Below are 25,935 nucleotides of genomic sequence, written 5' to 3' on the forward strand. Positions count from 1 at the left end.
CTGCCCCCTGGGTTCGAATCAGACCTTTGGTCCTTTGCCCCGTGTCTGTCTGCCTATCTCATACCCCCTTTCCTGTTAGACTAAAACGAACCACTAGTGCTGCTACAAAAGAAAGAAGAAGAAAAAAGAAAAGAGATCACATCCAGCCAGGCACAATGAGGGAAACAGGACTACACTGAAAAACAGGCCAGGCTGCACCATCTATAAACAAAGGTGTTGATGGCAGAAGCACAGCTTATATTTCTCTCCAGGATGGAGTCACAGCTACTATGATAATGAAGTTACTGAGAAAAAGTAGAGAGAGCATAACGTTAGAGATTGAAATAAAAAATACTGCAGAATGGGAAAATAGCTGATAAAGATTCTCAGTCATCCAGGTCATATTCATTCCATAAAGTTTAAAAAAACAATCCACTGGACTTGGTTTCCAAGGTTTGAATGGGAGAACAGAGCTGAAATGAGTCAGAATGATGAAAAGGGTCCCTATGTCCTCCAGCAGTCTAAGCCTATAGCAGCAGAACTATAGAGATACCTCAGGATAACCTGAGCCACTCTAACTACAAGCTTCTGTTTAATAGTTTTTATGTGATGATTCTGATGTTTTGATGGTTGGCTGGTTACCTAATTGTCATTTTTAATGATTTACTGCACATTTGGTCAAATGATTTATAATGTAATGCAATTTAAATTGCCTTGCCGGTGTTTTAATTTTTACTCACGTACTCATACTTCTTTTAATTTGATGATTGCAATGACTAATTTCGTCCTCCAGATGGCAGTCTTTTGGTGTCCAGCGTTGCGACATGACAAATTGGTAAGCTCAGTTTTGCATAAATAAATCATGTAAAATTTCAGAAACTTAAGGTGAATATATATATATATATATATATATATATATATTCACCTTAAGTTTCTGAAATTTTACATGATTTATTTATGCAAAACTGAGCTTACTGAGCTTGAATATATATATATATATATATATATATATATATATATATATATATATATATATATATATATATATATATATATATATATATATATATATATATATATATATATATATTAACTGAACAAATTATTATTTTACATACAGTGAAACTGAATAGACGATTTTTACATTTACTCTCCTTGTATTTTATGTAAGTTAAAGCTCTAAAAAAAGAAAAATGTTACCCTTACAATATTATCGTGTCTCACACCAATTAAATGACGTTTTAGATATTTCAGTTGCCATCTTTTATTTTACCTCTAACCATCTCTATGTTACTATTATTGGTCATAAGGATGAGGACCATTTAGTTCCTGGTTCTTATGCTGCTGGTGACGCTTTATATTAATGATTATTACTCACTTTGCAGCTTTAAGCAAGTCCTAAAAACTTTGCTGTAAAAAAAAAAATTCTTTGCCACATGCCAAAAATTAAAAAGTCTTAAAAATATAATAAAATCAGTCTTATTTTAATTAGAATGTCTTACATTATCTAAATAAGCTATGTCGATTTTCATATGGTATTTATTCCGCATTTTCATATATTATAACTTTGCAATTATAAAAACAGCTGATATGATATGAAAGATAACAAATAAAAAAAATCTTTGTAAAGGATAAAAATGCAGCTTAACATTTTACTTCATCAATTGAAGGAGTGATCTCTCAAAAGACCCGCCACCTGCATAGAGGAGCTGTGTGCATGCAGCAGGACTGCTTTGGACATTTCTGAGCAGCAAAACAAACCCGATCCTGGATCTGCATCCCAGATTTCCTGAACACCATGCAGTAAAACAAGCGGAGTGGTTACTGCTGTGCATTTAGCCTGGGAACAGGGAGGTCTCACTCTGCCTTTTTTTGGGGGGGCAATTGGAACCAGACCCTTTTTTTTTTTTTTTTTTTTACTGTATTTTAACTATTTGTTCGATGCGAAATTGTTCATTGTTCTCATAATTTTTTTCTCAAATTTTAAATGATGCAATTTTAGCTCATGTTATTTCAAATTTAACTGAAGTTGAAATTGATTTTAAATCAGTTGCAGTAGCAGTTGCATACCAGATTTACCATGTGCACAGAGTGGGGCCACTCTTTTTTTCATGGGGACACAAAACAAAAGAATGACACACACACACACACACACACACACACACACATTCTTGACACACACACACACACACACACACACACACACACACACTTGACACACACACACACACGCACACATACTTGACACACACACACACACACACACACACACACACACACACACACACACGCACACATACTTGACACACACACACACACACACACACACACACACACACACACACACACACACACACACACACACACGCAAAACACTCCAACGGTTCATTGTTTCACTTATACAGTGAACCAAACATTTCAGCTCTGGAAACTTCAAACAAAGAAGGTTAAAACTGTAATCATATCTAAATGTGACTGTGGCTAAAAATGCAACAACAAGATTTTTTCGTCATTGTCCAAATAAAACCATCCATCCATCCATGGTGCCTCTCTCCAGCAGTCTATGGGTGGAAGGCAGAGTACACCCTGGGCACGTTGCCAGTCAATTTCAGAGCCAACATAAAACTGTAAAGATCTAAAGATGTAAAAATATGTAAAAATCATAAACATTTGTGATGTCTGTGCAAATGCATATAATGAGTTTATCATAAGTTTATATTCCGTCTTAAATAAAGCAGCCAGGACCAGTTCTACAAGGGCACTGGCCCCTGTCTAGAACTGTATGTTTATTTCAAATGTTGAAAATTGTGAACTTTGCTGATCTGCTCACATAAACGCCAAAAACAAAGTTATTCCTTACAAATCACAGTGAATATTTGAATTGAGTTTTTTAATGCACGGTGTGTCGCCATGGTAACTAAAGCTAGCCTGCAGTGGGAACGACGCCCTCCTGATCCGTACAGCTGTGTGATTCATCTGTCAGGTAGAGACGATCTGTGCGCATGGCGCCTTGTTTACAGCGAGCGCCGCAGACTGCAGACAGAGCGAGTATCTGAGTGTTAAGCTGTTCAGCCGAGAGAGCTCACATCTTTGAACACTCCACAAGCTTTTTGGGTTTTATTTTCTATTTTATTTTGTTTTGTTTGAAGTCATTACCCAACCACGGCGTCTCCTCCAACAAGGCGGTGTGTGTGTGCGCGTGTGATGACCGGTTAAGGAGGAGGAGGAGGAGGAGAACGAGGCATCGGTCTGAGACCAGATTTTTGTCGTGGATATTTCCACAGAGACGTCGCGTCGGTCAGTTAACGGGGCTGCGTGCCTCCGGGTTCCCCGCTCCATCTTTTTTTCTACCTCCACCTCAGACTGAGCTGACCCAGAAGGCCCTCCATCCGCGGAGCATCGATGGTATTTTTTTATTTCTGTCTCCTGATATGGAGTGTGAAGATGTGGATTACGATCACCGAGGAATCCCCGCTAGTTTAGCCGCCGCCATGCTTCCATTCTGCTCGTCAATGCAGGGATAGGGTGAACTATGAGCACGCTGCGTCTGCTCAGCGGGATAAAAGCTGGTTTCCTGAGCTCCACTGGACTCCCGTTAGGAAGCGTGAGAGCAGCCTGGCTAGTCTGCGGCTATTAGCTCCTTTAGCCGGCTAACGGCTACAAGGTGGGATATTGGGGGCAGAAATAGTTTTTTTTTGTCCGCAGTGGTTGGGTTTTCCCCGCGGATCCACATTCGCAGCTCATTTTTCCGCAGGTTTTAGGCGTTCAGCGATGGAAGGGAGCTGCCTGACCTTGTTCGGGGGTCTGATGCTGGCGCTGTCCTGCTGCCTTCGGCCCGCCGCCGCTGACAGTAAGTACCGCTGCTCACATAAAAACAAGCCGGGGTGGAGAAAAGGGATTCCTGGCTAAACACAAACAAACACCTTGATTATTTGTGTTGTTTTTTTTTTTTTACATCTGTTAAACATCTGTGTTTGAAGCCGTTGCATTTATGGTAAAGCGTAGATATAAATGTTGCCTCTGAATAGAGAGTAGAATAGAATATAGTAGTATAGAATAGAACAGAGTGAAATAGAAAATGATAGAGTAGAATAGAATAGGATAGAGTAGAATTGGATAGAGTAGGATAGAATAAGACAGAGTAAGAGAGAGTAGAATAGAATCGGATAGAGTAGAATAGAATAGAGTAAAATAGAGTAGAATAGGATAGAGTAGAATAGAATAGAGTAAAATAGAGTAGAATAAAATATGATAGAGTAGAATAGGATAGAGTAGAATATCATAGGATAGAATAGGATAGAGTAAAATAGAATAGGATGGAGTAAAATAGAGTAGAATAAAATAGGATAGAGTAGAGTAGGATAGAATAGAATAAGATAGAGTAGTTTAGAATAGGATAGATTAGAATAGAGTAGTGTAGTATAGAATAGAATAGAATAGAAAATCCTTTTCTTGTCCCACAACGGGGAAATTCTGGTCTTTACAACAGCAAAAAGATTATTAAAAAATGGTCGCACAAATGTGGATCTTAGAAAAGTGTATAAGAATATCATCATAGTGAGGAGTTAAAAAATAAAATACTGTAATGTATAGTGCTTTACTAATATAAATCCTGTGCACCTGGAGAATAAACTAGATTTGATTAGATTTCAAGTAGATTTAAGGAATATTCAGATTTTAACACCAAATATTTTCTGTTGGTTTGAGCTCATTTTGGTTAAAACATCCTTTTTGGTTTAATTTATTAATTTCAGCTGTTTTTTGGGGGCTTGAATTGTGAAATAAATAATTGAAAATCAGGTTAAAAGTGTTCCAATGAAGTCAGGAAAAGGTTCTGAAATTGTTTAAAGGAATTTTCTAGATGAGTCGGGAAAATGAGATGCATTTAATGTGAAGTGTTTTTTTTATTAAACTAAATTTCCGAATCACTGAGAATTTGCACCATCAAGTAAGATGGCAGATGACATCTTTACCTCTTGATTTCCAGCATCATAACTCATATAATGTAGCTGACGGACAGAGATAGATTCAACTGTGGAAGGTTTTTTTATCATTCTAAATTAAGATTAAAACTTGTAAAAAGTTAAGTCACAAATCATAAGAAAAACTGAATTTAAAAGGTTTCAGAAAACCACCTTTAATCAGTGTTGGACCTTTTTCACCATAGTTTTGTTAGTCTGTAACCCTCTACTCAGCAAAATGTCCCTTTAATGTTGATATGAATTTAATTTACCATTAAGTTACAAAGTTCGGTATTTCTCAAATAAAACCATATATTTAAATATTTCAATTACTCTTCTGTTGAGGGTAAAAAATTAGTTTATTTTCCCAGTTTAGTTTTCCAGCCAATTTGAAATAAATGTGCAGATAGATCTTTGTTAAATAATGAGTTTGAATCAAATAGAAATGTAAACAATTCCAAAATAATTTCAATTTCTGCTTTAAATCCCATTCCCCCAACCCTTAGCTATTTCTTTCATTAGACTCATAATAGACATCAGAACTTTATATTTGGGTTTGGTATTTTTAGTGTTCTCAAACCACAGAATCCATCATTTCCCGCCTCAGCAGCTCTGACCGATCCAAAACAGGGCGGCCAATCACGTTGCAGTATGATGGTTTAGGGTGGGACTTATAGCCTCGACTAAAGGAAGAGCTGCTGAGCATTTGTCAGATTCCAAAATGTCGTTTTTGAAACAGGAATAGCAAAAGTTTTAAAGCATAAATGGTTGCGGTTTCTCATAGTGTCTGCTGCCGTTTCATTTGTTACTGTGATTGGTTTAAACCAACCTTTGGTAGGCGGGCATTAGGTGTCGCTTTGGCCAATCAGCTTGCAAGGTTCTGGTAAATGTCTCTCCCTGAACACATTTGGTTGAAGCATTCCCAGATTAATAGATATAAACCAGTGTGCTACACATAATCCATCAGGCTTCTCAGATTAAGATTTTCCTTAAGGTTTTTTTGTGTCTCGATATCTGCCAAACAGCATTAAAATCAAACATTAACGAACACAGTTTTCTTTAAGAGTTGAAGGTTAAACATTAGCAGATGGAATTAATTTGTATGCCCAAAATGAATGAATAAATAATATTTTATTTTCTCAGTTTAATTTGTCGGTTAATATTCATAGGGGACAGCAGGGGCCTCTAGTCCAGCAAATAATTACCCATAAAAGCAGAGAGTTTTTTCTTTTGAATCCGTTTCTGCAGCTTACATCTAACAGAACTTCAACAAATGACAACAAGACCTGCAGAGAGTCAAGAGTTGATCCTTTATGTGACTAAAATGTCAAAACTTTGAGCTTCACACCTTTTCTGACGCTTTCTAACCCGAGGTTGTTATTGAGCTGCAGCTTACATCAATTTTGTTATATTTATTATTTTGGATTACCAGCTGAAATGCTTCCAGCTAAACAGTAAACTGTGCTTCCTGATTCATCCTTATTCGTTATGACATGTTGGGGAGGTGTGGTTTGTCGGGTTGAACCAGGGTCCTGGTTTTAAAATAGAACAAACCAAAAAATATTCACAAGCTAAACAGACTGAGTTCTGTTGATTGGGAAGAGTGAGGAGCTTGCGGATGGCTGGTGCCTATGAAGGGAATTTTGAATCTAAACGATTTGTGCATTGTAGCTGCGGAGTCCCAGAGAGAAACCAAATAGGGTGATGGTCTGTCACAATTACTAACTTACACCCTCTTTAAATATTTGAGTACAAGTAAGGAAATCATTTCTGAGTCACAAAACAAAAACCTCTTTCTTCTCAGCTTCGCTCTATTTGATCCAAAACTATTTGGGCCTTTTAACTTTGGAGTTTTGTTATTGTAGAAAAACTGTATTCTGTGAGTCACATGAAAATTCTCCTGCATTATTAGTTTGGCACCAGTTGATTAGAACACAATTGTGCAAAATCCTTTAAAACACATTTTAAAATATATATGTTTTTAAATTGTATTTCCCTTTAACATGTACTGGGAGTTTAGCATTTTCTGCACATTTTACTACTGTCTGCTAAAATGCATGTGTGACTTTTTTTTGGCTTCAACCATATTTGGTCAAAATAGAGTAGATCTTAATATCTGTTATACGTCCAGAAATATAAAGTGTCTAAACAAGGGCTGTGTTTAAAAAAAGAAAAAATAGATTGTTCAACCAATCAGAGGTTTTTCAATCAATCAGAATCAAATTGATTCTTGATGTTTGAATCGATACCCAGCACTAACATAAACAAGGGATGTCCTGATCCAATATTGATTTTGGATTGAAATCAGTCAGATATTTTAAACTTTCTGTGAATCTTTGTCTCAAAACAAATGAGTCAGCTGCTCTCATACCTATTGTTGTTGGCTAATATTCTCTGATTAAGTAAAATCACTTGATCAAGTCTTTCCATTAGTGGTGGGTATTGGCAAAGAAGTCATGATTCGATTCGAATCACGATTCACATGCCACGATGCGATTCTATCACGATGCATCATGATACTTGAAATATTGCAATATTTTCACTGAACACTGTAAGAAAAAGATGCAGCCCTTACCAGTGGCTGACTGGCTGGGTGTGATCTGGATCGTGTCTTCAATTGATACATAACTGAATTCATACATAGCTGTATTTATGTAAACGACTTTTGGAGGTGTTGCCATGGAAACAAATACTGGACAGAAATATTACTATTACTGGCGTGGACACACTGAAAAAAAGATCTTAGGATTCATCAAACTTAAAATAACAAAATAAGGATAATCAGTGCTGTTTAAATGGCCTCAGTGGTCCTTTAGGCCAATGAAACAAAAACATTCAAATGTATATTTCTCCTTTTGCAAATGATGTGCATCATATCAATTGCATTTTTACCTTCTTTGTTTTTAAAGCCAGAATGCATCCAAGCATCTGACTTGAAATGTGATGGAGCCGCGGGGCGAATTTTCATAGTGTCCTCCATGTTTTATTTCATATGACTCGTCGCAGTACCCCGCGGCCGGAAATGCTTGTGACGCAAAGCAGCGGGCGTCAACACATCTGCAGCGACATCTGCTGGACTGGAAGTTGTATTCCACTTGGTTTGGCTGATGAGCGCCAACCATTCATGTATTTTATTTGTTCATTTTTTTTAGGGATGCACGATATTGGGATTCTGGCTGATATGCCGATATTTTAAAACTCATGTAGCCGATAACCGATATCGATACCGATGTTAAAGCTGGACAAAAATAAGTAGTCATTGAAAATAGCAGTTTTGTTATCCATTTCTGACACTTTGAAAAATAATATACTCAAATATATTTTCATATGCTGATATCAAATAGATTTTTAAAAACGCGGTATCGATCTATTTTACTTTCAAAATCTCGTGAAATTTCATCGTTCTGTTACAAACTCTCGTGATATTTTGCAAATTCTTGTGAGATTTTGTTAGTAAAATAGATCGATACCGCGTCAATATATCAACATATAAAAATATGGCAACATTTCGTGAATTTTCGGGGGATTTCGTAGCATAACGATGACATATATCAATATTTCATTAGTAAAAGAGATTGATATGGTGTTTTTAAATGGCAATATATCAGCATATGAAGATATTGGGATATTTTAATGGATCAATATTTTTTCCCTCGTCTTAAGAAGTTTTTTTTTTTATGCTTTAGAAACTCAGAAGCTGATCAAATATGGGGTTAAATATCGGTGGGGTGGCCGATGTCCCATATTCAGTTTTAAGGCCGATACCGATAGGGGGCCGATTATATCGTGCATCCCTAATTTTTTTTAAATTAAGAATCGATTCTTGCCTTCAACAATCGATGCAGTAGATCACAAAAATAAGAATCGCGATGCATCGTCATGGCGATTATTTTGCACACCCCTACTTTCCGTACTATAAAATAAATAAAATATTTATGATTCATGCCCTCATCATATCGTGTCATTATCAAAGTTACAGTTTGGCATCAATGGTTTTGAAACAACCAGTGAAGACTTAAGTTTCTAACTGTAAAAGAAAATGTTCTACATTTACAAAACTAATATTCATAGTTACAATTAGGGATGGCAGTTATTGATTAACAAATTAATCTCAAGTTGACTTATCAATCAACTATTCATTTATAAGTGGTCATTTAAAAAACAACTCAGTTTTGTTTTTATTAAGAGGATCTTTCCATTAACATGACGGCCTTGATGTTTTTTTTTACAATAAGCTGAAATTGAAAAATATATCATTTTATTTTGACTATTTATTATACAAGCGTTATTCAATATTGCCAGAATAATCAAATTATTTTCAAAATATAAAAACAAATCAGGAAATTATCAGGATACTTAATTAAAATGTGATTAAAATGTGTGAAGCATGTATTTTTTTTCCAATGTACAGAGATGTAAAGCTAGCATTAAAGGGATAGTTTGGATTTCTAGACATACAGGTGCTGGTCATAAAATTAGAATATCATGAAAAAGTAGATTGATTTCAGTAATTCCATTTAAAAAGTGAAACTTGTATATTATATTCATACATTACATACAAACTCATATATTTCAGATGTTTATTTTGTTTAATTTTGATGATTACAAATGACAACAAATGAAAATCTCAAATTCATCATATCAGAAAATTAGAATATTACTGAAGACCAATAAAAACAAAGGATTTTTAGAAATGTTGGCCAACTGAAAAGTATGAACATGAAAAGTATGAGCATGTACAGCACTCAGTATTTAGTTGGGCCTCCTTTGGCCTGTATTACTGCAGCAATGCGGCGTGGCATGGAGTCGATCAGTCTGTGGCACTGCTCAGGTGTTATGATAGCCCAGGTTGCTCTAATAGTGGCTTTTAGCTCTTCTGAATTGTTGGGTCTGGTGTATTGCATCTTCTTCTTCACAATACCCCATAGATTTTCTATGGGGTTAAGGTCAGGAGAGTTTGCTGGCCAATTAAGAACAGGGATACCATGGTCCTTCAACCAGGTACTGGTAGCTTTGGCACTGTGTGCAGGTGCCAAGTCCTGTTGGAAAATGAAATCTGCATCTCCAAAAAGTTGGTCAGCTGCAGGAAGCATGAAGTGCTCTAAAACTTCCTGGTATGTGGCTGCGTTGACCCTGGACCTCAGAAAACACAATGGACCAACACCAGCAGATGACATGGCACCCCAAACCATCACTGACTGTGGAAACTTTACACTGGACTTCAAGCAACGTGGATGAAGTGCCTCTCTTCTTTTCCTCCAGACTCTGGGACCTTGATTTCCAAAGGAAATGCAAAATTTACTTTCATCAGAGAACATGACTTTGGACCACTCACCAGCAGTCCAGTCCTGTTTCTCTTTAGCCCAGGCAAGACGCTTCTGACGCTGTCTGTGGTTCAAGAGTGGCTTGACACAAGGAATGCGACAGCAGAAACCCATGTCTTTCATACGTCTGTGTGTGGTGGTTCTTGAAGCACTCACTCCAGCTGCAGTCCACTCTTTGTGAATCTCCCCCACATTTTTGAATGGGTTTTGTTTCACAATCCTCTCCAGGGTGCGGTTATCTCTCTTGCTTGTACACTTTTTTCGACCACATCTTTTCCTTCCCTTCGCCTCTCTATTAATGTGCTTGGACACTGAGCTCTGTGAACAGCCAGCCTCTTTAGCGATGACCTTTTGTGTCTTGCCCTCCTTGTGCAAGGTGTCGATGGTCGTCTTTTGGACAACTGTCAAGTCAGCAGTCTTCCCCATGATTGTGTAGCCTATAGAACTAGACTGAAAGACCATTTAAAGGCTTTTGCAGGTGGTTTGAGTTAATTAGCTGATTAGAGTGTGGCACCAGGGGCCATCAATTTTGAACCTTTTCACAATATTCTAATTTTCTGATATGATGAATTTGAGATTTTCATTTGTTGTCATTTGTAATCATCAAAATTAAACAAAATAAACATCTGAAATATATGAGTTTGTATGTAATGTATGAATATAATATACAAGTTTCACTTTTTAAATGGAATTACTGAAATCAATCTACTTTTTCATGATATTCTAATTTTATGACCAGCACCTGTAAAGTTGTTTGGGACATTCGCTGTCTGTAGCTCTGATGCTACAGAGTCCCTACTGTCCCCAAGCCTCCTGCTATGGGAAACGGCCGGTAATGCGTTGGAGAAAAAATAGCAGGCAGGAATTAATAAATAAAAATTTATTCTCGGGATAAATTAAGGACATTTTTATAGGGAACCCACAAACCTCGTCATGGGCTCTATGCACAACTCCACTACTTCCTGAACTCTTTTGATTCCTGTCTTTTTCCACTGGATGAGCTGATTAATCAGGTGTGCCTTACCTCAGTAGCCATTGCCATCCACACCTGCATGAATCAGTTCATCCAATAATGAAAGACAGAAAACAAAAGCGCTGCTTTAAGTTCAGGAGGTAGTGGAGTTTTGCACTGAGCCCATAGCATTCCCCACTTCATCCTTTGTCAACGTTATTTTCCCTATCTTCTATTTTGATTAAAATAAGCTCATCTTCTTGTTTACAACAGCTGAGATTCCTGGCTGTTTCATGAGCAGATGTTAGTGCTGTACTTATATATAAACAGTGTACAGAGTTGGTGCATATTTTTTGTAAAGAACTTTTAACTATTCAGGTGCGTTCACACCAAATGTGTTCTGGGCATCAAATTTAAAGCAAATTTGGAGACTGGGTAAAACCATGGTAAAGATGTTTCAATCCTCTGGTTGTTTATCTGCTTTAGGGCTGCAACTAACGATTATTTTGCAAGTTGATTAATCTGTCAATTATTTTTCGATTAATTGATTAATAATCTGATAGCGAAAGGTTCCATAAAGAATCTTTTGCTTAATAAATTCAGGTGAAAAAGAAGCTTTTCCACATTTGGAGTTCTGGAATCAATTGAGTTTATTGATGTATTCACAGCACATGTCATCTCAAGGCACTTTATAATCAACCAGATCATAAAGTCAGATTGGTTCATAGTTTTCTATCTAAGTAAAGCCAGTTGATAGCATGGACTCATTGATTCGAAGGCAATCCCTCACACTAAGCATGCCTGTAAGCCGCATGACAGCTTTAAGTGAAATTCGAATACGTTATCAATTAATCCAAAGGAATACATTATAATCTAATAAACTATTAATGGACAGTTAATCATAAATGGATTGTTTACATCCGTAGTTTCAGTGCTCAGACTTTTAGAGTCTAGATCCACTGTAGTTCCAGGGTTTACTGGTGGAAGCAGCAGAGTGGTTCTCTCTTGGAAATCCAGTTCTAGTGTTCAGATGTCCAAATCTGACTGGTGTGGCTGGAACCCTGAGTCCTATTTCTAATTTTACTGGATCAGTTGCTTCTCAGATCCACCAAGATGGAGCTTCTGCCAAAGCTTTCCAGTGAATTTCTTCGCTCGTGTGGAAAAGTATTTTTTAATGAGTACATATACCCCCTCGGGCAGACTGTCGCATCTACCACGGAAAAGAAGTGGTAAACAGCCTCGCTGCAGCCCGGCGGTGGTGGAGGCAGAGGCGTTGAAGGTGTATTGCCTCTTGAGTTTTGTTTTCTGGAGCTTTAAGGAGATTTCCTCTGATTGTCTGGGCGCTGCAGTTAGCTCCGGAAAGGTTATCAAAAGCAAATATGTGACCTGGAGGCTCATCAAAGCTGCAGCGATAGGCTTGTGTACTCAGCTGTTTAAAATCTGTCAGTGCGGAAGCAGAGGGGAGGGGGCGGGGGAGAGTTAATAAGCAGCTACACCTGTCGCTGGTGTTTTCCCTCTGCTGGTTCCAGGCATGCATAGTTCCATCCCAATCTCACGTCAGGAGAATAATCAGCTGCATTTCTCTGAAAGACGGCCAAGCTGAGGCTGCAGGGACACCATTTGTTCTACATGACTTCAACAGTTTTATTAAGGAAAAATAAGACAAACCATATTTGGCTTTCTATAAATTAGGCATTTTATTTGCTATTACCAATGGCAAAATTTCAACAAAAAGGGGTTAATTTAGCTTAGGGGTGAAGAATAATTTAAAAACAATATATATCACATTCATTAATGCTGATTTGAGATTAAAACTTATTTCTCATAGTTCGATATAGAAATGGTCTCAGAAGTTTTTTCATTGACTGACTCGTCATTTGTATAGTTTTGTGTCTGTGTTTTTTATTATTATTTTTTTGATCAAATATTTATAAAAAGTTTGAAACTTTTTAGTACATGTTTATATTACTTTTTAGTAATATCCCAAAGTTTGGACATGATTGTGTTGTGGGCATTGCTTTGCACCCTTTCTCAGGATTTATATTGTTTTTTTTCTGATATTATCGACTGAAATCAAGAAATATACCATGATTTATTTGAATCATCTTTAAATTTAACTGATTCATGAAATAATGGTCAACTTTGGTCGATATGATGATCGATAACTGGATTATAGGGTCTCTAACTTTAACCATTTGCTGCAAGAGCAACTGACCCTGAGCAGCAAATAAACCAGAATTGTATGAAAATAAAAAAAATTTACATTCCAGATGGGAAATGGTCTTTGTAAATATGCTCTTTCCAGAACATTACATTTAGTTTATTTACCCGTTTTTGCCATTTAAAATGTGGCAATATTAAATTTTTTTTTTTACTTGTTTATTTGATGTATATATATTTACACAGAGTATTTCTATTTAGATTTAACAGCCAACCGGAAAAATACTTGATTTTTTTACTAAAATAATCCATTGCTTCAGCTCTTTATTTAATATTTAGGGCGACACTGCGTGACTTTCGGTCTAAAATGCTGCATGAAATTTAAATTAGTTCTGAATAAACATTTATCCTTTAACATAATTTAGCTAGGGCTGTGCTCTATTCTCATTTATACCATAAAGCTTTTCATGCAGCTTTAATGTCATTGGAAAAGCTTTTAATAGAAACTTGGAGCTCCTGAAGATGCTGTGGAATCGGTTTTTATTTTTCCTGGATGTCCACCATCTTTTGTCCTTTGTTTCAGGTTCTTACAGTATAACTTTATAGAACACTATTTAAGTGGTAGTGCGACAACCTGCTAGTTGTTTGGTGTGAGTTTTCCATGACTCAATGCCCTCCAGCTCTGGAAGAATGAACCCTCCTCCTCTCAGTGATGTGCGATAATGCTGCTGTGGGTGCTGCTGGGGCTTCAGGTTCACAATTGTTTTCAGCCCTTTTTCCAGCTGAGAGTAAGAGCTGGAAAGGTAAACACTGCGTGAATAGTCAGCAATCATTACTGTCTTTACTCCCCAAACTTTTCCATTAGCTGGCCTGCTTAATTCAGAACACAGGCTGCAGAAAAGATAGTTTCTTCTTACAAATGTTATTGTAGCTAGTTTACAATAGGTCTGAATCAATTTAAATATATTTCCAAAATGTTTATTATTATTTTTCAAACATCAAAGGCTATTATTTACTTCCTGCTTCAAATATCTGATAAAACCTTTCACTCTCAGTGAAGGGAAGTCTAAATTTGTTCCCTCAGCATTTGCAGCATGATGCTGCAGATCTTCTATCAGTCTGTTCTGGATAGTTTGATCTCTTCTGCCATAACCTGCTGGGGTAATGGCATAAGTGGAAATGACTTAAATAAGCTCTTTAAGCTTTTAAAGAAGGCCACTTCTGTTGTAAGAGCTCCTCTAGAACCTCTGGAGATTATTTAACAATGTAAATTCTTTATAAAGTAAGATGAGCATCATCTTCATCAGCCTGTTAAACACCAACAGAGTGTCTTCAGTCAGATTACCGACGTTCCTTCCTGCTTACAGCTCTTAACATCTACAACAATTCGACTTATGACATTTAATTTCCCTTTGGGATCAATAAAGTACTTTTTAATTGATTATGAGTTCATATTAGCTTTAGATCTTTGTTAGTGTTGATTGGTCAGCAGTTTGACTGAAATTGCTGAACATTTTTGGAATAAAAAACCCTCGCCTGCATCTTTTCCAGAGATTTGATACATTTTTTGTTTTTATTAAATTTTGAAGCTGTTGCTCCATGTATTGAATCCTTTAAAACATTTGGAAAAACGTTGTTTGGGATAAAACACATTTAGGTAGAGATGGAATAAAAGCAAACGGACAGCTGTTCATAAAACTCGCCTGATAATTCTGTTCAGCTGACTTCTAAGGCCATGTCTCTTTAAATCACATCACTCATGTTGGGATGCTAAAAAGAGACATTTAAATGTCTGTTCCCCTTAATTTGTTACACCTAAATGAAACTAGTATAACCAATTACCTTTAAAATTGCTATTGGGCAGTAGGGATAGGTACTGATGCTCACTGGTATCCAAATTTGGCACCATGTTATCGTCATCTTAAACACGGCTTGTTTACCTGCAGCAAGCAAAGAGGATGATACGGCTCGCTAACGGTGGAGAATGACGGGAGTTTAAGTCGTTTATCTGAGCTGTTCAAAATGATGCACCCTTCAGTCTTAACAAATGTCGCATTTAAAAAGATGTTTCCTCAGATTAAAGGAGAGGGAGAAAGTTAGGAGGAGCTGAGCATGGAATGGATAGCTAGTTCTATATATAGATGTATTTCCAAAGCAAATTAAATCAAAGTCCTGTTTCGAATGTCGTAATCTAGTTGCGAAGCTGTGATTAGGCTAATGCTATGTTCACACCAAATGCAATTTCAGCATAAAAAAAGCACCTGCTGCTTCATTTCTGATGCTTGTCCACATTAAGGTCAGATGTCCAGTAAAGTGTGTCTAGATGCATCTGCTTCTGTTGCTCCTGTGAGTGCAGCATATTGCTATGTATGCTGTGATCGGTAGGTAAAAAGTAGTTTGCCTTAAAATAATATTTTTCTGTCGGAGCCGCACAGACCCTCGCATACCGGCGGTGCGCTGTCACTGGGAGTCCCCAGCAGCAGCTGCCTCAGGCCCGCTCGCCTCTTGGGGATTTTACCCTACTGTTGGTGGCGGCTGGAAGTAGATGTTGGCATTTTTCAGGTATTTTGTACAAACTGCAGGCACTAGGATAAAAAAAGAAAACATATTTTGCGGGCAGGTTTCGACATTTTAAGTTAATTTAGGCATTAATAAACTGTTTAAGAGTGATCATAGCGATCTGCATCATCAGTGCTGTGTCTGACTCCCTGCCAGCTCCCAGATCAGCTTCTCTCATTGGTTGTTGTGGCGTGTCGGGCAGCAAAAATTGAATTTTTCCAGCTCCAGCATCTGCTGCTTGTGAAGTGCGTTACACGCTTCAGCTGCTCAGATGCTGCTCTAGAACCTTTGGATGCGCCTTGATGTGCGAAAACGAAAGACTCTCCATGTAAGCCGTCCGTTTCTGCTGCCCAAAGCGACTGCAGTGTGATTGTAGCATTAAGATATCTTGTTTATCGGCATTCCCACTGACATTGGAAAGTTGATGAGCTACTCTGCAAAGACAAGTAGGGGAAATAAAACATATTTTATGACAGAGGCTCCAACCCTGACAATGGGGCTACAGCAGCCCCAAAAACTGACTTAATTTTGAAAAAAACGTAAAGAGTAACTCTCAAATATTTGGTTGGTTATATGTTTTAACTTTACAGACTGGCTTTTATAGACTATCAAAAGCAACAAATCAACAAATGTTACTCTTTTATCTATTTAATGTTCAGACAGCAGACATGCACACAAACTGAGACACAAAACGTTGAAGAGTTATGAGGCTAATGCTTGAGTAACAACAGCCAGAAAGTCGAAGCTTTATTGAGTTGTTAAACTAGTCATGAATCAAACCTGGTTCAAGTGTTTACTCAGTCACGCAGTGTGAATAAAATCTGAAAAGGACGACAAACATCTGCGTTGCAGCTTAAGAGTTCTGTCAATATATTATAAAGATCTTTTTGTAAGCATTGGGTTTGCAGGAAAGGAGTTGGTCTGGGTGGCTTTATATTTAACGAGGGAGGGATGCAATAAAAGAGAGAAACGGGTTATGAAGTGCAGCTTTTCCTCCACTTCTAAAGAATCTGTTGACAAAGACATCGGGAAGAAGAAAACGTGACTAAAATATAGCAATAGAGCTGGTATCCTTTACATGCCAAGCACCACTATAGTAAACGTTCTACCATCTTGTAAGGAATTCTAGAATGGTATAAAAATGGAGAAAACAATTTCTGTTTGTTAACCTTTTATAGGGCACTCATTGAAATACTTTGAAAATCTAAATTTCAAGCCAAGAGGAAAGCCAAGAAGGCGGATCAAGCCTCTGCTTCTAGACCTCAATCATGGTTTCGGGGGGTTGGGGGTTAAGTGTTTTTCTTCATCCATTCCGGCTGCATTATTAATTTGAGAAACACATGGTCTGTCTTTATCAGTAGTTGAGGTTTTTATCAGGTTGGAAAGATAACCAGAAATTAATGCTGCGCAATGCAGCGAAAAAAATAACATCTCTAATTTTCTTATCATTAAATCCGATTTATTGATTTTACGATTAAAAGCTAAGCAGTCACAGAAACTCCTTTAAAAAAAAAAGCCTTTTTTTGCTGGAAGTTGACATGAATACTTGGAATTCAAGCTACAATAAGGTCCAAACTATAAAACATGATTTTAAAACAAGTTGACCATCACAGCCAATTCTAAACTTTAACAACATAACCAGATCCAACTATTTACCCTTAATTAGTTATAGGAATACGTTTAAGAGAAAAAATGGATGCACTGATGTCATTCTTAACTACTGAAGCCTAAGCAGTTTCCCAGATTTTCCAATTACTTGGAAGTAGCTTAGAAGTTTGAATTCTGGGCTGAAAAGTCATTTTTTCCCCCCCCATGAATCCCTACTTCAAAATCCAACATGGCGGCCTAAGAAATTAAACCTTTGCCCCATTTACCCTACCTCACTGCTGCACTTTATGGAATGGAAATGTTCATTTACTGTCTGAAAAGCTGTACTAAACGTTGTCTAATTCTAAGTCTACCTCCCTGAAACTGATCCATGCCAAGTTCAGACCAAGCTTGGATCAGTTAAACGTCCCAGGCTTGATTCTTACATCCATTTACGCATCACGATAGCACGGTTCCTCGCTAGCACAGTTCCTACTAGATTTAGTGCTGTTCATTGGTGTCTGGAACGGTCCAGGTCAGATGCATGCCATTTACACTCAACAGTTAGCTCGGTTACTGTGCTCAGACCATTCCGTTAAACTATTTCAAAAGGCTGGTCTAAACGGAGCTTTTGTGATTCATTACGCATTTTTCTTTTAGCTTTTAACAGATTGTCATAATCTCCTTCGGCAGACATGTTGTTTGCTAGAATAAAATGCAAGCTAAAACAATTATTATTAGCTTGTATTGCTAATATTAGTTGGCAGACAACTCAGTCATTTTAATTGGCATTGTCACTACCTGATCCGTCCCATCTGCTCATTTGCACATGCGCAGCCTGATATACATTCACTTCATGCTCAATTTTACTTTATAAAAGAGACCAAAACTATTTTTTCTCTGATTTATTAAATACTGTAAGGTTTAAGACTCGCCTGTGCCCAATCCTTCCCTGAAATACGATCCTACGCTATTTATGTTAGCTAGCTTTTTTCAGCTTTATATTTCTACGTCGATCTAGTCTTTTCAAGTTTAATTTTTATAGTATAGAATACATACTCTACAGAAAGAAACACCTAAAATGCAGATTAAAATGGTGTAATCATATTTTTCTGGACTGCTCTGAGCGTGTCCGATGATGATGTCAGACAAGCTGTTTAACGGAGAAAATGTAAAAATTTTACAGTTGTCTCAGAAATGTCATGAAATGTTTTTACATGTACTTAAGCTTTCTTTTTTATTTAAAGATAGAAGTAAATTCTTTTAGTCACTGTTTATGGTGAACTAGATGAATATCTGCTTGAAAATGTGCAAATGAGCCGATGGTACAGATCAGGTAGTAACGGGCACTAAAGGCGCCCCTGGTGGGTCCATGCAACACCGTTTGAGAACCTCTCGCTTTGCCTACTTGTTTGGTCTCCTGGTAAACATGGCCGCTCACCACCTATTTTTTCTCTCCCTCTTGCAGTCTGCACTCCCAGTATCGACATTGGGAATGACATCAGTGAATTCAAACAGCTGGAGAACTGCACGGTGGTGGAGGGCTACTTGCATATCCTCCTCATCGGGGAAAAAAACAACAACAACGTGAACCAGGAAGTCTTCCGCACCCTCAGCTTCCCTAAGCTGACTATGATAACAGACTACCTGCTTCTGTTCAGGGTTTCAGGCCTGGACAGCCTAAGCACGCTCTTCCCCAACCTGTCCGTCATCCGGGGCCGTAACCTCTTCTACAACTACGCCCTGGTGATCTTTGAGATGACCAGCCTGAAGGATATAGGCCTGTACAGCCTAAGGAACATCACCCGGGGGGCCATCCGCATCGAGAAGAACCCAGAGCTCTGCTACCTGGACTCTATAGACTGGTCCCTCATCATGGACGCCGAGTTCAACAACTACATCGCCGGAAACAAGCAGTCCAAGGAGTGCAGCGACGTTTGCCCAGGCATCATGGAAAATAGTCCCATGTGCAAAAAGACCATGTTTAACAACAACTACAACTACCGCTGCTGGAATTCCAACCATTGCCAAAAAGGTAAGCTGGCTTTGACGCATCATTTGTCACCTGACAGGATTTTTTTTTGCTTATTAGACAGATCTGCAGCCATGGCCTGCTGCTTGTCACATTTAAAGCTGTTGTTTGGCACAAAGAAAGGCAAAGGGGAGGAAAAAAAGCCACGGAGGTTCAAGGCTTTAGTTTCTATGAATTGTTGATCCAAGTTTTATTCACAATGAGAAGCTTATTTAGCAAAGACCTTTCTTAAAGAAAGATCGTGGCTCTCTCCATGTCTGCTGTTTCTGTTTAAAAGTGTCAATTATCAGCAGCAGTTTTTTAACCCAAATGTTTTTGAAGAGCAGTTATCTTTAAAGATAGCTGAAAATCCAAGGTCATTGCACTTGGGGTCGGTTAATCTCACCCTCCTTAATGTCTGTGCACAATACGTTTGAAAGTTGCCTTTTGTGTTTATGTCTGTATTTTTAGACAACTTGTTTTGCTGGTGCCATTAAGACGATGTGTTTTGGCTGGCTGTGTGTGTGTGTGAGCGTCGGACTGAAATGTTTCCCTGGCGACTGGCGCCTTGCTGCAGACTCAGCATGTTAATGTTTTCTGTCTTGTGACATGGAGCTGTTGCAGGACTGGCCTGGAGTTGGCACGTATCAATGTGTAGGAGCACAGACGGTTGTACATTGGCATTCATGTGTGAACGGATGAGGTGCAAAGAGGCAAAGGTTTGACAGGCCCACCTGCGCCTGGGCTGCGCTGTGGGCTGGTGGAGTGACGGAGTGTGGGTATGCTAGAAAAGGGGGGGAAAAGTGGAACATATTTGGCTTGTTGGATGATGAAGAGGGTGTCTGTTACTTTACTTCTCTGCGCCCTTTAGGATCGTGGGGAAATTTTGATTCAACCACAATTGATGACATGTTCTCCTTAATTATTCTCTTCTATGTGTGGCGTAATTTACTCTACCTCACTGCTTATCTGTCCGCTTACTGAAAGGCTACCTGTCCGCCTTTAACTCTGATTATTTATACCGGTGTCACCTTACTTGACAACTTCTCATTCTTTTAATGCATCTCTACCTTATTTGGTTGAACCATCAGTTCTCAAAAACTCAGAATTACTTAAACAATAAAACATCCTTTATTATGTTTTTCACCCGTGGAGGTCACCATATTTTCGCCTGTGCAATGCATGCTGGGATTGATGATACGGTTAGGTCTTACTGGACTGAAACCTACAGAGTAAACACAGTAAAGCTAAAATTAGCAGCTTTTTGCTAACATTAGCATTTTTTTTATAGTACTGTTAGACTTGCATAAATTTTGACAATGTGACACTGCATCGCTGCCTCAAAGTTTCTATCAGGTATCTGTTTAAATAAATGGATGTGATCATCTTGTGATCTACTGCTTAGTATATTAACTAGCGCTAACAACATTAGCAGGAGCTAATGTGAAAGTCAAATTGGAGGGTAATGGACGTCTGTTAAGAGGGACAGCGAAGCATCTTTCAGTCGTAACTAGGGGTGCACCGATCCACTTTTTTCACCTCCGATACCATAGCGATATTTGAAGTTTAATGTCGGTCGATCCGATACGATACCAAAAAATAGCAATGACTTATTACCTAAAAAAAAAATGGTTTTATTGTGTGAAAAAAACAAACTGGGATCATTCTTCTGTGCAAATGATTTGACTTCCCTTTATAAAAGTTATGACTCAGTTATTTAACAACTGTGCACAAAATATTAAACCAAAAGTTCTCTGACTTGATCAACATTTAAAAAAAATAGTCATTATCAAGTATCATCTCTGTGATATATATATATATATATATATATATATATATATATATATATATATATATATATATATATTTGGCTTCTATACTGTTACATGGAAAAATTTTACTTCTTTCCAAAGAAGTTATCTGCTTCCCGCTGCTTCCTTTTGTTTGCAGAGTCCGATAATCTCAGCATGTTCCCTGTTATGAAACTTCTGGAGGTGTTTCAATAAGTTGGTGGTGTTATAGTTTGAAGATTTAACGCCGCCCCTCGGAACATTTCTCCCACAAATTTTGCACGTAGCCATTGGGCTAGTAGGCTGAGAGAGCATGAGGAACCTCCACACCGCAGATCCTTTCGCTCACTCCATCATAAACAATATGGCCGTGTTGTGTTGTTGTGCTGCCGCATATCGGGTCATTTGTCACCGATACCGATCTATTTTTGTCCCTTATATCTGGACCGATACTGATAAAAATATTGGATCAGTGCATCCCTAATCGTAACCCATCGTTCTGATATCTAAGAAAGTGTTAAGATCCCTATGCTAATCGTTAACAGCCTCAGTTTAAAATCAGAGCTCTTTGTATTATAGCTCTCCATTTGGGTTAGCATCTCCTAGCAGCAGCAGCACAAACACCAGCTTCTTCATCTCTGCTCTTCCTCCATTTGGTCCTCCTCATCTTCGTCACCTATTGAGATTTCTAATTTCTCATTCATTTAAACGTGTTCCAGTTTAAACGGAAAGGTTTGACGTTACTGTTTTCTGTTTTGGCTGGACAGAGCTAGCGCTGCAGGACCTATGATATATTATATATTAGGGCTGGGCAATAAATTTCATTTGCAGTATAATCGCAATTTAAGAAAATACTATTTTCAAATCGCAAAGGCACTCAATTTTAATCACACTATATTTAACATCAGTAACACACAAAATTTCATAAAACGCTTTAAGTGGGTTTGTCGCCACACAGACGGGTAATTAGTTTTGCGGCTAGCATTCAGGTCCAGGCATGCAAGCAGGAGTAAACATGTTTTTCACAAAAAGACTAAAGTAGAGTCCTACAACAATGGACTTTGAGCAGGCCTGCTTTCAAAAACTAAAGGTAAGGGGTGGAAAAAAACTACAATTTTAGGAATAAGACAAAGGAAAAATCTAAATAAAACCACAATTTTGGTGAAAAATATTTGCAATTTTAATTTTTGGCAAAATCGTTCAGCTCCATTTTATTCCCAGAATACATTGCACCGTTAACTACATCGATGTGACACATGTTTCATTTAAATGTGTAAACTAAACACATTTCAGTAATGTTGCTGTACATCAAAAATAAACACTTTTAAAAGTATTTTTTCTTAAACAATTGTGGATTCCTTTAAAGAAAAAATTAAAGGAATCCGGTTCCTTTAATTTTGGATGAATGCTACATCCTTAGCAAGCTTCCGTTTCAATTCTTCCAGATTTTTAGCTTTAGCTAAATGTGTTTAGTAGACTGTAAATTATTCCTAAATTAGGCTGAAGGTCTAATTTCAGATGTGTACAGCCTCCTGTTTGGTAGGGAATAAACAGGAAAACCACATCATCAGTAAAATAACTAAATAAAATATTCCATTCTTGATCAGATGGTTAAGACACAGACTTTTAGGTTTTCAGACCATGAGGAAATATGACTAGTGATTTTTTTAACTTACCCATGTTAGATGTGAAAGTTCTTCAAGTGATCAGTGAGCAGACAACAATACTTCAAACGCCTGCACGCAAGCGGCGCCGCTGGCGTCACCCGCCCGATGTATTTACAGCTTTACTGATATGGGTTCAACTAATCATCATATGCGTTCCTCAGAGAACGACGTCCTCTTATGTAGAGAGCCTTCTGTCTGATGCTTAAATAAGCTTCCACTTTGTAGTTTTTGATCAGGTTTTTCCATAATGAGAGCGATGACATGTGCTCCTCTGGCTGCCACACAGCGACTTTATGAGTGTTGTCCACCACAAGAAATTTTCCTAAACAGCCTAATTTGTCTTTCTTGTAAACAAGGAAAATTGCCCAAAGATGCTCTTCGGCTGCAGCTATCAAATATTTAACCCCGCTTAATAATTTAGAGAATAACAGCAGGCTTTAGTTGTGTTTTTATTGGTTTTAGTTTAACTCCTACCGGACTGGGGCGTTGCACGGGGATGGATCAGGGGCAACAATGCAGGAACAATCTGTAGTAGAAAAACTGCAGCTGCATCACTTTGTGGTCTAAATGCTACAAGAGAAAAATAACGCTCAGAGCTACAGACTCGTTTGAGCCATACAGCCTCATGGATGCACCCTTTGATTGTCGTTTCCAATGGTTTCAGTACAGCCGGACCTCTGATCCAGTAATTTCTGTGCAAACCATTGCCAGGAATATTAAGACGGTGTCTGGGTGAAATGTTTTTTTAAAACTGCAGACATGGCAAAGCTCGGGTGCCCCTGCGATTTCACCACACTCGCATTAAATTGTTTCCTAAGCATCTCCTCACAGATGAAAGTAATTTGTCAACTTTTTCAAATATCTGGCATATTTTGTCGATCTTATTTGAGCTCTTGGGATTGAGGTTGGTGGAATATGACGACACAAAGATGCTCTCACTGTGTGGTCACCTTAGTGTGCCTTATTGTGGACCTCAGACGACATTAATCCAACCACTGGACCTGCAAACACCTCATAGTTAGAAGGCAAAGTCAGTCTTTATTAAAACAAGAAATACTAAAGCTGGAGTTAAAACTCCACTACTTACAGATTAAATGCCATCTTAGCTGCATCATACACTATCTGACCTGAAGCTGGCTAACTATTTGATTGGCAAGAAAAATAAGTTTTTCTTATTATGCATGTCGTTAAGGGTTACTATGGTGATGCAGTTAAAATGTACGGAGCATCTCAACTCGTCAGCCCCGGTGGGTCTGTCTCCAGCCCCCTAGCGCTGTGTTCTGCATGTTTCTGGATGCTGTCCTGCTTTAGCACGCCTGGGGTCCACTGATGGCTTATTAACAGGCCCTAAAACCTGCAGGGCAGGTCATTGGACAGTTCTGCTTCAGACCCCTTCAGCCATTGGGATAAAAAGTAAAATTAAAGAGTTTTCGCTTCACAGAGATAGGATGTTATAGATAGGATGAGTCTTGGACTGAATTAACCTGTGTCAAGAGGCACAGATGCACCGACTGATGGAATTGGGAGAGAATACCGCAATTTTTTATATTTTTCAAAATAAAACCTCATTCAGACTCTGATCGTCGATAAATTATTTATATATATATATATATATATATATATATGCCATCTAAAACTAAGCTGAACCAGGTTCAGCTTAGAAGAATGGGGGCAGCGGATTTAATTATTTGTTATATTTATTTTGGTCACTTTTCTGGTCACTTTAGTTTATTCTTTGTCAGTATTTAATAACATAACTCAGGTCTCTTAAGTTATTTTTCTTTAAAACAATTCTTTTATGGTTAAAAAAGTTGGTTAAATAAAGATTTAATTCAAAGTCTGTGTTTGTGTTCTTTATTAAAATTAAATCATTTAGCAATATCATAAACAGTCCAGGCAGAGCTGCACATAAAATATGGTTTCAAATCTTTTCAATAATTATCGATATCGATCAATATGCACCGCTGGTTGGGGACCGTTGCTCTAAATCACAAAACAACCACCACTAAAGCAGGCCTGAAAGAGTTAATCGGATTAATTGTGATTAATCAATTATTTAAATAATGGTCAATAATCGTTCCCCCCTCTTTGGGAGCCACTGCTTTAACCCAACTTGAAAGAAATATTGGTGTAGATTGAGGAAAAAAAAAGGAAACTTAGTGGTGAAGTTTCTTGGGCAAGTCTGCAGCTGTTGCTCACCTTCAAAGATGGTGGCGGGGGACCATGTGTTATTCTACATGAGGGCTACGCGTTAAGGCTTTAAACACAGGAGCATTACGGTGAAAAAATAGATTTTCAAGCTTCTGGCATTCTAAAACCTTGGTATATATGGCATGCTAATGTTGAGGCTATTATTGTTTTTATCGTAGTTTACTGGTGGCAGAAAACACACCCTGCACAGTGAGCCATGTTATCACCCACCCTCATTCATCTACTGTGATAACAGCCTGTATCAAGCTGCAGTAATCGTATCTGGGATCTTTTGTTTAAGTGTCTGCTTTGCTCACATGATACCCAAGTAAACTATTCAGTGGCATCTCATGTGCAAATTCCTTCTTTCATGGGGTTTAAAAAAAAAAAAACGAGGAAAGGGAAAATGTGTTTCAAGTGTGTTTTTCACTAAGGGCATGCCTGTAGCCTAAACTGGTTCATAAAACTAAGAGGAGGAAAAAAAAAGGCTCCAAGCAAGTTTCCATCTATGGGAAAGTTTTCTTTTTGTCTTGGTGGGGGCTCCATTGTCCTCATATTTACGTTCCTCATTTGTTTTTGGGGGATTCTGGTTTTGTCCCATTCATACCTTATATGCTTCTTCTGAAGAGGAGCCGTGTCTGTGCATGCCGGAAAGCAAACATGTTGTTTTACTTTACCTACTTCCCTCCGAGCAGACCTGCGCACATGCTCACCGAACAGCATGGGGGGATGTTTTTTTCCGGCACTTTGTACGG

At 38.0% G+C, this 25,935-nt stretch overlaps 1 protein-coding gene across 1 annotated transcript in view; it reads left to right on the top strand.

Annotated features, from left to right (window-relative positions):
* Nucleotides 1-3,055: 3,055 nt before the first annotated feature.
* LOC119797368 (insulin-like growth factor 1 receptor) overlaps nucleotides 3,056-25,935 on the top strand; it is a 70,865-nt gene continuing 47,985 nt past the window's right edge. The window contains exons 1-2 of the mRNA XM_038306423.1: nucleotides 3,056-3,829; nucleotides 18,991-19,557. Coding sequence (XP_038162351.1) covers nucleotides 3,751-3,829; nucleotides 18,991-19,557 — 646 coding nt within the window. The 5' untranslated portion in view covers nucleotides 3,056-3,750. The remainder of the gene's footprint in view (nucleotides 3,830-18,990; nucleotides 19,558-25,935) is intronic.

This window comes from Cyprinodon tularosa, unplaced genomic scaffold, assembly GCF_016077235.1.
Source record: "Cyprinodon tularosa strain WSP-4 unplaced genomic scaffold, ASM1607723v1 ctg580, whole genome shotgun sequence".
NCBI classification, from domain to species: Eukaryota; Metazoa; Chordata; class Actinopteri; order Cyprinodontiformes; family Cyprinodontidae; genus Cyprinodon; species Cyprinodon tularosa.